This window comes from Hippocampus guttulatus, chromosome 14, assembly GCF_054856545.1.
Source record: "Hippocampus guttulatus isolate MCC_2025c chromosome 14, RoL_Hgut_1.0, whole genome shotgun sequence".
NCBI classification, from domain to species: domain Eukaryota; kingdom Metazoa; phylum Chordata; class Actinopteri; order Syngnathiformes; family Syngnathidae; genus Hippocampus; species Hippocampus guttulatus.
In genome coordinates, this window is record NC_141274.1 from 7,495,466 (window position 1) to 7,508,823 (window position 13,358).

The 13,358-nt window shown below is 43.2% G+C and overlaps 2 protein-coding genes across 3 annotated transcripts in view; both read left to right on the forward strand.

Annotated features, from left to right (window-relative positions):
• The first annotated feature begins 338 nt into the window (after positions 1-338).
• Positions 339-7,575, forward strand: tmem200cb (transmembrane protein 200C, genome duplicate b). 2 transcript variants are annotated; one of them, XR_015102949.1, is made up of 3 exons: positions 339-523; positions 4,398-7,105; positions 7,213-7,575. XR_015102949.1 is itself a non-coding variant. In XM_086130196.1 (2 exons), the coding sequence occupies exon 2, from the start codon at positions 4,431-4,433 to the stop codon at positions 5,796-5,798; it is 1,368 nt and encodes a 455-aa protein (XP_085986322.1). In that variant the 5' UTR covers positions 339-523; positions 4,398-4,430; the 3' UTR covers positions 5,799-7,575. The 2 variants fall into 2 exon arrangements, 1 of the variants encoding a protein (XP_085986322.1); XM_086130196.1 differs by having other exon boundaries at positions 4,398-7,575.
• A 5,330-nt stretch (positions 7,576-12,905) lies between these two features.
• epb41l3b (erythrocyte membrane protein band 4.1-like 3b) overlaps positions 12,906-13,358 on the forward strand; it is a 35,156-nt gene continuing 34,703 nt past the window's right edge. The window contains exon 1 of the mRNA XM_086128577.1: positions 12,906-13,077. The gene's annotated coding sequence lies outside the window, so the exon portion shown is untranslated. The remainder of the gene's footprint in view (positions 13,078-13,358) is intronic.

The window sequence follows — 13,358 nt, forward strand, 5'->3', positions numbered from 1 at the left end:
AAACACATGGATAAATATACTGTCGGCTTATAAACAAATGAATGATAATAATGGAAACACAGTACTAAATAAATGCTATATCAGTTCATAAATAAACAAATAAGATAAGATATCCTTTAGTTGGGAAATTTACACTCTACAGCAGCAAGATTGTGGGTAGAAAGAAGAAAGAAGATGTTTGCATTCACAAAATAAATGTTCCCGTTTCTAACTGTGCATTACTGAGACAAAACAATGGATTCTTGCCATCATACGTAAAAGTCGAAGATGACAAATGGGCATCACGGAGAGCAGCTCCTCTCTTCTCCTCTCCTGCTCGGCCCGCCCCTGCTTCGCCTGACTTGCTTTGCTTCCTTTTGCCTTTGAGCTTGAGGCGCATCCATTGTGGCGAGCACGGAGCTCTCTCCCTCGCTCCCTCTTCGATTCCCCTTTCTCTCTCTCTGCCTTGCAGCTCCGCCGCCACCAAAGTGGCGCACATCGACGATGATGCCACCTTTTGAGGATGTCCCCAATTTCTAAGCAGGTAAACCCGATTTACATCCATCTCGAATAGCTACTCTAATGATTTTTATTTGGGGTTTTAAAAGAAACACCATGTTGGATTGGAGTGCCCGTGCCGCATTTATGGAAGACCTTGAATGCACCGCGGTTCCGAGCGATGCAGCCGAACTTTTTTTTGTTTTTTTTTTGCGGTTCTTTCATCATGCATTTAATGTTTCACACGCGTGCAGCTGATGCGTACGCTTTTTTTTGTTTTGGTTTTATTTATCTATTTATTTATTTATTTTGCCGCGTCTTGTGCTCCCAAATTCGGTCGTGCTTGGAGCCTCGGTTCTGGACATTTTCAGCTCGACACACACGCGCTCACAGATATACAGCACATTCGGAGGGGAAACAGATATGCTGTCATGTCAACAGAACATACGCGTGCAACATCGCGCTAAATTAAAGACCCCCTCCGACCCTCCTCCTCTTCCTCCTCCTCTTCTTCATCGTCTTCCAACATATAGACCCGACCCGAACCAAGCCGCGTTGCAGACACGCCAAACGGTCCACACCCACTCAAGATGCCCCTTCATTTAACTCCCCCGAGTCAATTAAAAAAAAACATGAATACATATTTCGGGAAGCTGGATAGTAGTTTGCCCACCTCCAGATTAATTATGATGGTGTAATCACCAGATAAGGTTGATATAGAGTCATTACGCCCCTACATGTGTGCATGAGACACTCCATTAGATTTGCCTGCACAAGCTGATGAGGTCAAATGTGAATAATTTGCCTTCACAAATTAGATTTTGATTGACAGATGTCACGGAGATGCTGCTTTAAGTGTGCTTATCGTCCATGGACTACGTGGTAAGCAGATGAGAATGGGCAAAATGAGAGAAGACACGATATGAAGGAGGCGATTGGTAAAAAGTTTAGCGATCTCTGTCATTTTGTAAATTGTAGATGCCAGTTTCATTCGCACGTTGACCACCCTCGTAACCTGAAACACTCTCAAATAATCTTTCCCCATAGAAATTGATGGAAGTGCGATTAATCTGTTCCAGTCTACACACAAAAAAAAAAAAATTATTTCAATTCAATAGAAATTCTGCTGCTCCTTCTGGTGCGGGCGTCCTCAGATCTCAGTCTTTAGAAAGGGCACAGGAAATGCATGGCAGTGGCAATTATTATTGCCCTACAAACAACTGCATGCGTGTGCATGCATGTGTCTCAAATTATTATGTTTATTAGGAAAAGCTGGCTGTTGACTGGATTAGCATGTCGGCCTCACAGTGCGGAGGTGCAGGGTTCGATTCCGCCTGCGGCCTTACCGTGTGTAGTTTGCATGTTCGTGGCTCCTATCTCTCCTGTGGTTGAGAGGAAAGAAATTTCATCTGTGCTGTATATTGCACATAGAGCACATTTGACAATAAAGTTGACTTGACTTGACTTGATGTTCTCCCCGTGCCTGCGTGAGTTTTCTCCGGGCACTACGGTTTCCTCCCACACCCAGTAAGCCTCAAATACATATGACAGCGCCGGTCAAAAGTGAGCAGTATTACCACTGTAAAAAAAAAAAAATGTATATATATATAATTTACATTGCATCAGGTTGTGCTTGTGTACCTAATAATGTGGCCTAACCTCGCGAATTACAATACGACAGTGTTGCGACGTAACCCTAACATATGAGCATTGTTCTGTGAGGGTATACAGTGTGTGTGTGTGTGTGTATGTGTCATCTCAAGGCAACCTGGTGCTGAGATTGATTCGCTCAGAGACTAGGAAGGAGAGTGGGTGGGAGGGCGTAAAGGGCGTAGGTGGGCTCAACACTCCCGCTGGCCTCCTGTCTGGACACATCACATCCACTCACGGCTGCCAAGGCCCGACTTGGATATTTAGATAAACATACAGATAGACGTGTAGCAGCAGCCAGACAGCCAAGCACTCCTTGTTCCCTCTTTTCGCCATACAGATCCAGTGGTATCAGATTGGCTTTTTGATGACTAATATAGCTGAGGTGGTGCGTTTACCGCCGGGGAGGTTAAACCCGACTGGAGTGACTCGCCCACGAAAGCTAAAAATAAACATTTGCAGTTCTATTTTTGCATGATATACGCTTTTAAAGCGCTCCCTGAGGCTGTACTTGTTGACTTTGTGTCAATGGTTGCCGGAAATCTCGAGCCTACTTTCTGTCCCTCTGCCAATAGCGTTGATCAAAACAAGAGTGAGTCAAGAAGCCGATACTGGCATTCCTGATATTGGACTATAATGACAAAGATGATAATGGGTAATGGGAGCACTGTGGTTCATCCTCTTCTTACGAGACATGTTGTGAAGTATCAGCATCAGTATCGGTATCGGGAACAGTTTACTGAATCGGTATAAGTAATTGTGGAATCACCCATCCATATCCCCCAATCTATCATATGTACTCAATCTCACAGACGATAAATAGTCTTGCCGCAGTGTTATGCCAACTCCCTCAAGTGATGCTGAGACAAAATCACTATCCAAATACAGTTCAGATGTATTTAACTTAAGTTGCATTTACATTTGCATCTGTCAGGATTCTCTGGTCTTAAGCATGAATTTCAGTACAATTTTTATTCAACATTTATGTGCAGTATACATAAATTTTATTATTATGTAGGCTTTGTGAAAATTGATTAGTAACTGTAACTAGTGTTACGGTGGCTTAAAATATTATTGAATGGATGTTTTCTGGTTAAAACCTCTGTGTCTTTTTATTGGGAGGGAGTGAACACTTAGGCCTACTACGCTACTGCCTTTTAATATTGCTCGATGGCGGTGTTTGAAGAACCGGTTATATTTGTTTGTGGAACTTGATGTAAAACATTTAAAAAACGGTGGTCGACATGATTTTTTTTTTTGAGTCACTGGTTGCTAGGCTTTTTTTTTTTTCCCCATTCTGTGTGAAAAGCACCGAGCAGAAGGTGACCCAGTAGTACTACCACCTACTGTCTGATATGCTTCTCTCAAGGATTGCAATGACAAATATGTTACTCCAAAAAAGGAGGGCTAATCTTCCTTTCAAAACACATTTCAAAATCAATGATCTCATCTCATTTTACTCACAAATGAAGTTACTCAATGTAAAATCTGAGCCGGCTTCGTTGAACACATTCCGTTGTATAACTGGCAACAAATGGTTACCCAGGTTAATTGGACCTTCTGTCTTCTAGTGGAAAAGCTTTGAATTGTTTTGCCTGTCACCAGTTGTTGCTCGCATGGAGATATTGACAAAGATATACAGTTGGTCATAAATAAATAATTTTGGACCAATTAAATGAAACTGGATCATTTCCCGCGGCCAAGTTGATGATCTCTCATGGCAAACAGTAATGCTCTTTATTACTTATGATTCTTTTTTAAAAATCACTTGGCAGTGGAGCGAGTGAGTCACCATGGGGCAAAAGCACATTGGAAGTCACTCCAAAAAAACAGCTGTAAGAATCAAGATTGCTTCATATGTAATCATTTTACAAATGGGGCTTCAGAGTCGTAACCGCTTTGTCAGTGACAAAATGTGCATAATTATGTGAATGCTGCCCAGAAGGTTGTGTAAATGCCAAATTATAGTCTGAGTGTGTTGTGCTCCTGGGAAGTTCAGTGATGACCAAAGCAAATCACAATTTATGCACTACTTTTTATTATAATGGATAAATACAATGTTTTTTACAATAGCAATAATAATAGTAGAATATATATAGTATAATAAACAATAGTTCCCTCTGAACATCTGCTGGCGGAACCTCATTTGCTAATCCATCCATCCGCTGTGATAAATCAGGATTATGCATATAATCTCTAGTTTACAGCAAGCGTCTGCCATCTGCTCGATGTCGACCCTCATGTTCTGCCTTTTGTGCCGCCCCCTCCAGGTCCAGTGACAAGCCCGCTCCCCGAGCGCCACCATGATTGCCACGGGCGGCCTGCTGCGTATGAACCGGCGCCAGGATTCCCTGCGCTCCAAGAACCGCGCCGAGAACAAGAAGAAACGGAAATCAAAGAAGAAGAAGAAGAATGACGTGGTGGTAGTGAAAGGCAAACTGAACCTATGCTCACCTGCTGGCCTGGTAGCGGCCGTCGGGCTTTTTGTCCTCATGGTGGGCATTTCCATGGCTGTTCTAGGGTACTGGCCCAGCCAGAACCAGGCGAAATATCAAGAGCGCCGCCGGACGGGGGTGCACCATGGCAGGATGAGTTACTCCCAAAGCCCCAACGCATCCTCCAACGTAGGCCGAGATTCTCTCAACCTGCTGAACCAGAGCCACTCCAACGGCAGCGACCTGGCTCCGTCCCATGCCCACTGCGGCTTTCTGTGCGGCTTCCTCGACAACTACCTGTACTCCGACAACCTCAAAGTCTTTGGACCACTGGTGATGGGCATCGGGATTTTCCTCTTCATCTGCGCCAATGCTGTCCTTCACGAGAACCGTGACAAGAAGACTAAAATCATCAACCTGAGGGATATTTACTCCACGGTTATAGACCTGCACAGCGTTCGCTCCAAGGAGTATTCACCTCTCAACGGTTTGGTAAACTACACCCAGTCCAAGAGCGCAGAGGGTTCATCGGGGGGCCACCTGCCGGGCCGCAGTTCCTGGCCCTCCTCTGCCGCATTGGGTAGTGACGAGGTGTTCCGGCGTCCGTCGCGTAGTTGGTCCAAGGACGTACAGACCTTCACTGACACAGTGTACAGCATCTACAAGGACTACAGCAACGGCAGCGAAGAGGCCCCTCAGCCCCGCCAGTGGGACCCCACCTCCATCGTCACCTCCTCGGTCAACGCCTTCACCCTGCCGGTCATCAAGCTCAATAACTGCGAGGCGGAGGAAGACGTGGTAATCGAGGCGCAGGATAACCACGAGGAAGCGCAGGGTGACGAAGAAAAGACGATTCCTCTGCCTGAGGACGTACCTGCCCCTGAGCCGCCCCAGTTGTTCCCACCGTCCCCGGTTGTCAGGGCGATGGGCTCACGCCTGTCCCTCAACTCACTCACGGACCATCCGAGGTCAGCGCGTCGCTGCAGCCTGTCGGTGAACGTGTGCCACCAGAGTGAGCGGGTCAGGCGCTTCAGCTGTCCTCGCCTGGAGCGCTCCAACAGTAAGGGCTACTTCAAACTAAGCGATCTTGGGGGCGAGTCTTTCGAAGCACCCGACACTTCTTTAGAGAGGGACGGCGAGCAGGAAGTAGCAGTGACGGACACGGCGGCAACCGTGGAGGAGGATGCTCAGGAAGGCAAGGGACAAGCGATACCCAGCACTTCTACAGAATCCTAAGAAACTCTTAGAAGCCCCTTTCACACTGTTAACCATTGAAACGGCATTTCTTCAGCTCTGGTATATGGCCATATCCACATAGCCACTGTAGGTTCACACCCTCAGATAATTAGATGCATGGTTAGCATCAGACAGATACAACTTCTTTCACCACAAAAGGGAGTGTGGCCAGTGGTTTTCGGGTATTGATCCTTATACACAACTGGTGTTATAGCTCGAATATTTTGTTGAAAGCTAGCAAATTCGAAGCAGCAGGTGTCCTTGAGGGTCACTATCCAGAATGTTTTGCCTTCTCCAACGTAGCTGATTCAAATGATCAGGATTGTTATCGGGCTCCTGCAGAGCTTGCTGATTAGTTAGTCAAGTGAATTAAGAGTTGTTAGAGAAGGAAGAAATATAAAACATGCAGGGCAGGTCGCCTCTAGAACCGGAGTTAGGCACCTGTGTTCAAAGCCCTTAAAAACTCTCATAAGCCTCTTTCACACTGCCCAACTGTTGAGCCGACAAATTCACAAGTTGAGGTGAACCCACCAGCATCTGTAGCCTACACGCAGGACAGTAAGCCAGGAAAAGGCTGAGATTGTCATTGTGAATGGGGCTGTTCACGCAAAGGAATGCTTCCTTCGATACTATGTCAGGAGTCAACAAATCTGTGGGACAACTGCAATCTGAGATGCATTGAACATAGAATAGCGAATTTAGAATAAAGCTGATTGAAGTGGGTAAGACAACACAAAAATTGCTTTGTGGAACCTTTAGGTCTCTGAAACCAACTAATTTCCGGTTGACATCAACACCGCTGCATTTAGCATCAGTTCCCAACATACAGAATAGTAAGCAGAACAAAACAAAACAAAAAATTACCATAGATGGCCAGTGTTAAAAGAGATTTTAACCCAAGGGGATAGTCCTTTTCACATAGCTGCCATTCTGCCACTCATCTACTACATCAAATGCCATCAGATGTGTGGGTTTACCTCACCTGACGATTATCCCAGTAACTTACACAAAGAGCAGTGAGCTGGGAAAACAGTTGACATGGGCAGTGTGTAACGGGCTTTGGACACAAAGTGGTGGTCCTTTCCACTAATCGTTGAGACTACGAAGCTGGCGAGTTCGCAGATGACACAACTGTACTTGACGCGGAGGAGAGCGAGAAAATGCCTGCAGAGATGGCCAGTGTGAAAGGAGCTACAGTCTGTCTTTGCTTCACATTTTCCGGAAGCGAGACTTGACATCATCGTCATGAAGATTGAAAGGGCAAGGCACCTCCTTTTCCGCACACACCACAACTCAACCGTTCAGATGTGAGTTTTCTATTTTTTCAATGTAGCAAGAGCAATACTAATGATTGTTGAATGGACTTTAAAACAAAATGCAGGATTGGATTTTACCTTTTATTTTGGTATTGCAGTTGAGGTTGGGGCGGACTGTAGCTTGTTACAAGCACAGACGTTACTGGAAGGCGACTGACTGAAGCACCTGTAGCATCAAACTTAAAAGTCTACACTTGTCAAGATGAAACTCAGGTAGACGCTTGATTTAGGAGCCGGCGTGGACCTCCATGAGGGGGACGGCGTCTTCTCTGCACACTTCACTACATGGTGGACAAACTTTTGAACTACAACTACAATCCCCACCAACCCTCCCCTTTTGGCCCCTCTTCTCCTAACACTAGCGTCCTATTGTGCACAAGCGAATGCGAAGTAGATTGTTTGCGCCAAATAGTTTCACTTGCATCATGGAAAAGCATTAAAAGATAACAAAATAAGTTTGAGAGACTTGATTTTTTTTTGTTTGTTTATGTAATTATGTGTTTATTTAATCAGTTATGCATACACATAGAAGCAAACCGTGGAACTAGCAGTTAGCCATTGCCGTGACTTGTTAACTAACAACAAAAAAAAGAAACAAATGCTTTATTTACTGTTTTACATTTTGCAAGCACTTCACAACAAGCAATAGATTCAAAGAATGCAAAGGGAAGCCACCTGACGTGGCAAGTGTGTACTTGTTAGCCTCATTAGCATGTTAGCAGAGTGTCCACTCCTGTTCTTCCACCTAATATTTAATTTACTTTTTTTAACATTTAATTACATGAGCACACCCGGAGGTTTGCAGTTATCTCACTGCAAACATTCATACTCCAAATGAAATGTTATTTCTGGAAATATGGATCACCTTTGCAATGCTAAGTTTTAACAACCCAATGTTGATGTAGGCCAAATTAACAGTTTAGAACAGAGATTCTTAGTGCAGTCAAGATAGGCAGTTGTCCGCGGGTTCCCTCTAGTGGTATGTGAAAGAAGCACTGCCTAAGTACAGTACAGTTCAGTTGTTTTTAACTTTCAATTGAAGTGAATTAGCATTTAATCTGTAATAATTCGGGGGGTTTTCAACATTTATGTGGGTACTTTTTTTTTAATGTGGGACACAGATTTTAATTCATCAACCATTTATGTCCAGGTTTTATGTTCAAGCGCAGTGTTAATCTTCAAACTGCATAACTTTAGTTAGTTACAATAATATTAATACTTTTTAAGAATAAAACCTCTCTCATTTTTATGGACATTTAGGTGAATTACGCTAATGTGTTTTAACATTAGTCATGGTCGTGTTACTTGGAGAGTTAAAACATTTTGGGGATAGTACTAGAGAACCTGTGAGGCGGAGTGATATGCTTCAAGTCTCAGTTCTGTTGTACTGCATATCATCATTCATGGACTGACTCTGCCAATGAAATTACTTGCTAACTGTTGTTTAATGTGTCACACAACCATAGAACAGCAAATGGAATGAATGTGTCTGAGAAGTTTTTTTCCCTATTCCATGGCGTATGAATATCTCATTCGCAGCATGACTGCCCTCTAGTGGACAAAATCTGCAGCGGATTTTTTTTTCCTTTTTTTGCAGCGCTCCTTCAAGTCGCCTTTAAATAGTTGTACCGCTGTGACTGGGGGGTGGGAGTGCCTGTTTTGGAGCACCGCAGAGGGGCGTTTTGAGAATAGGAGGGGGCGTGGTTAAGGCCGGCTTGGTTCCTCCTGACTGTAAAGTGAATGCAGCTGACTTTACAGGTGCCTACTCCTTTCTTCTGCCAGGAGACCCCAACACAGCCCGGAGGGGGGTTTTTTTTGGAAGAGTCAGGTACAAACTATATTTTTATTCGTCTGTTTAATTTATGCACATAAATCATAGTACATGTAGAGGTGCTGTACTAGCTGTTTTTATACCATTCTACTTGGGGGCATGAATACACAATCCGATTCTGACTTTATTTTTAATGTGTGCTTCTGTTGCTGTGCCTTCTCCTGCATAATGTGACCTACGATCCCCACTCTCGCCGGCCCACCCTTCCTGACCTCCTGGAATGTGAAATGGTGAGTCCTCATTTATTCACAGGAGCAAAATAGACTCGAGCATATAGGCACTTGTCACGCCATGTCAACAGGTGGCCATATACAATTTTACGAGGCCATGCAGTGTTAAACATGCATAAAAGGTAACGGGCGAAAAACTTTTTCTGATGTTATGACTGATCTTTAAATTATATATATATATATATATATATATATATATATATATATATATGTATATATATATATATATATATATATATATATGTATATATATACAGTATATATATATATATATATATATATATAGAAAGAGAGAGAATCTATATCTATAGGTATAGATATAGATAGATAGATAGATAGATAGATAGATGACCGACTGGTTAGGACGTCTGCCTCGCAGCACAGAAGTCATGGGTTCGATTCCAGGCAGGTCCTGGCTTTCCTTTGTGGAGTTTGGATGTTCTCCCCATGCCTGTGTGGGTTTTCTCCGGGTACTCCAGTTTCCTCCCACATTCCAAAAACATGCATAGTAGGTTAATGTAACATAGTAGTCCTTAGGTATAATTGTGAGAGTGAATGGTTATTTGTCTATATGTGTCCTGCGAGTGGCTAGCAACCAGTTCAGGGGATTTTTTTTTTAATGACAATTAAAATGTAGCGTGTCGTCATATTGACCCATGAACATTTGTTGGAGAAACAAATATTAGCAACACTTGCCTTTCTAGTGTCTAATGCATTGTTTTTTTAAATACTTTGGTGACTGACAGTACTGAGTGGACGGTTTTTGTTTTCTCTCTTTCTCTCTCTCTCTCTCTCTCTCTCTCTCTCTCTCTCTGTGTCTCTCTCTGTCTCTCTCTCTCTCACACACACACACACACACATTCTTGATCAGATGTTTCCTGTGGAAATGGGATGTTTGCTCAGCGTGTGTGTTTCCGCTGGCTACCATAGAAACTGTGAATGGATCAAAAGTAAGAAAGTTATTGACTGACTGAACATTTTTTTATTGCTGGGTGATGTGTCCATGGACACGTGAACCTTCTGCTAGTTTATGAGTGAAGTAACCGATGAAGGTGAATGTACAGGGCCAGAGAGATAAAAGAGGTGCAAATTCCGTGAGAGTTATTGTGGCACCCATCACCCATCTGTGCTCTGTCAAGCTTGTTCCTCTTTGAGTGTTCGCCAGTGGACAATTTGAGTTTTGAGTTAGGGTGTGCTGGTGGGAGAGACTTTTTCTTAGTTTGTCTGCCTTTCATCACATAATTAGGTTTTCAATGAATAGTTTGGTGAGGGCGAAGGTTTCAAATTAGAGTGTCAAGCTAGAGTTAAGGTTTCAAGCGAGGTAAGGTTTCAAATGGGTTAAGCTTTTCAATTTAGTGTTTCAACTCAGTGTTAAAGTTTCAAATGAAGACTTCCAGCCCGTGTTAGTTTGAAACCAAGATTAGGGTTTCAAAGTAGGGTTAGGGTTTCAGAGTAGGATTTCAAGCAATTACTTGGATTTCGCATTAGGGTTTTGTGTTATGATTTTAAATAAGGTTAAGGGTTTCAAATTAGAGTTACAATTTCTAAAAACAGTTCCAAGCCATAAGTAGGCTTTTTAACAAAGCTTAGCATTTCAAAGTAGGGTTTCAAGTCAGGGTTCAATTTTCTAGCAAGGCTTAGGGTTTCAAAAAGTAGACTTTTAAGCCAGGTTAGTATTTGAATCCAGGGTTAGGTTTTCAAAATAGGGTTTGAAGTCAGGGTTTCAATTTCGTGGTCATTGTTAATACAACTTAAAACTGCTCTGCTATTTTTATTTTCAAAAATTAATCGAGGGCCACTCCAGGTGGGGACACAGGCCGCCAGTTGTCCATCGCTGCTGTTGGGTTTCAAATCGGGGCAGGGGTTGAGTCACATGCACTTAAACACTCATGCAAGTGTAAAAATACATTTAGCACATTTCATGTTTAAACAAGAAATAAAGCACAGAGAAAATGAAGGCGACGGAAGCAAAGGTGGATTAAAGTTTTTTTCCCCGTTCCCAAGGAGTCCACTGAGACACAGGGAGTTTTATAATTACGGGGACTGAAATCAGGGAATTCCCTGGTTCCCATTTTGGCCTGCAGTGCGGTATTTTGTCGCATTTTAACCGCCGGATGTCTACAGACTTTCACTTTGCTGCGATGTTGTCAGCATTGAAGGCGATCTGCCTGTCTCTCACCGCTCATCTCGGGAATGCCGATCAATACCGCTGTCACGTCAGGTCACGATCAATACGTTTGCCATTGTGCTGGAGGTGGAGGAGAAGGAAAATGAGGAGGCGTAGCGCGGCGCACAAAATAAAGGTTATTGAATGGAACACCTGGAGAAAACCCATGCAGGCACAGGGAGAATATGCAAATTCTACACAGGAATGCCAGAGCCTGGAATCGAAACATGAACCTGTGAAGCAAACGTGCTAACCAGTCGTCCACTGTGTGTACCACCTACCAAATTTGCTATTTTTATTATGATGTATCATTATTATTATTGTTATTCATACGTTGATGACATAAATGGGTCAAAATAGTCGTGAATAGTGCATACCTAATGAAGTGATCAACAGTTTGTCATCCTGATCACACCACTGGGCGTATTGGAAATGTGAATAGAAAGCAGTCCGAAGTCAAACTGGTGTGCGGGATGCCTTCAATGCCCGTGGGAGATAACGCTTATGACTCAATCCTGGCGAGCGGTGAGATAAGCCATTTGTGAGAGGTGTTATCTCACCACCTGCGTAGGTCTCATCACTTGACGGTGATATAAAAAGTTTGGCCATTTACGGAACTTGACAGTGCGAGTAATTTATTTATAGCGCGAATGAGGATTAGCCTGGGATTGGATAATTTTAATTCGACACACGTTTATTTTTTGGAAGTGTCAAACTTTTCTCTGATGTTTACCAAAGGTTTTTTAGCTCCTCATAGATGTCTCTGATGATTTAAAAAGTAGATTTTAACAAAATATGAGAAGTATTCCAGCAAAGACTCCAAACCAGTGGTGCCACACTGTAGCTATGGTTTCCCTTGGAAGGCCGTTATGTCTGTGAACCCATATAAATGTATGATCACCTGATGTTATCACTTATACAACTAATCGATGGATAAGAATTTTTGAAATCAGAAGCCAGTAAATTGTTTGTTCAACAATGCTTCCGTTTATTTTAAAAGAGGATTCTGAACAAAAAAAAGTTTCCAGTATCTCATATGTCAGTGTTGTCAAGTCAAGTACAACTTTATTGTCAAATGCCCTGTATGTGCAACATACAAACTGAAGACAATTTGCAAGAAACATGAAGTCAATGAACATGATTTGCCTTCACGGGCCACAAAAAATGATGTTGTGGGCCCGATCTGGCCCCCGGGCCTTGAGTTTGACACTGTGCTCTCTTTGAATGTTGACAAAAAAACTTTTTGATTCACTGAAGATTAAAAAATCTTTTGAAGTTTACCAACATGGGTTTTTGTTGTTCTAAGACTTTGGATGTTTTTGAGAAATTATCCAAGGTTCTCTAAATTGTTTTTGGAATTAAAAAAAAATTCAAGATTCATAACTATCCCTGCTTAATCTTGAAGAATGTACAGTAGTGGGTGTGTCCGAATTAGTAAATCGCGTCCTCCCAAAGGCCGAATTTGTCGGCCACACGACGTAACTTCCGGTGCGCCTCGACCGCACACCGTGGTCCAGATTCACACAGCCTTCAAATCTGGCTTTGGTTTCCATGGAGATGGGCCCTGAGCGAAGGCAGCTTCGGAGCACACATTCGCAGCCTGCGTCGCTCTGCTCTTCTTCTACGCTGACTTGGCAATGACAATAGCACGGCAGTCCATTCAGTAAAGTCCACCCCACGACCCATCCCGTCCGCTGACGCTAGCTGCTGATCGGTGGTTTGCGATGAATCACGAGTAAGTGACAGACTCTGCATTTCTGTTTCCGCTCCCGAAGAACACACGCGCAGCTGAGTTTAAATTAGATAAGATAAGATAAGAAAACCTTTATTAGTCTCGCAATGGATAAATTCCCAATTCACAGCAGCAAAGTTATGAAAGGAAGAAGTAGAACAACAAAATATAGGACCTGCTGGAAAGGCAGCCACTCTCGCGGCGCCATTTTGAAGTCAAAATAACAAAAATAACACAACAGTAAGGCTTGTTCAAATTCGCCACTGTTTATGTGGTCCGCGGAG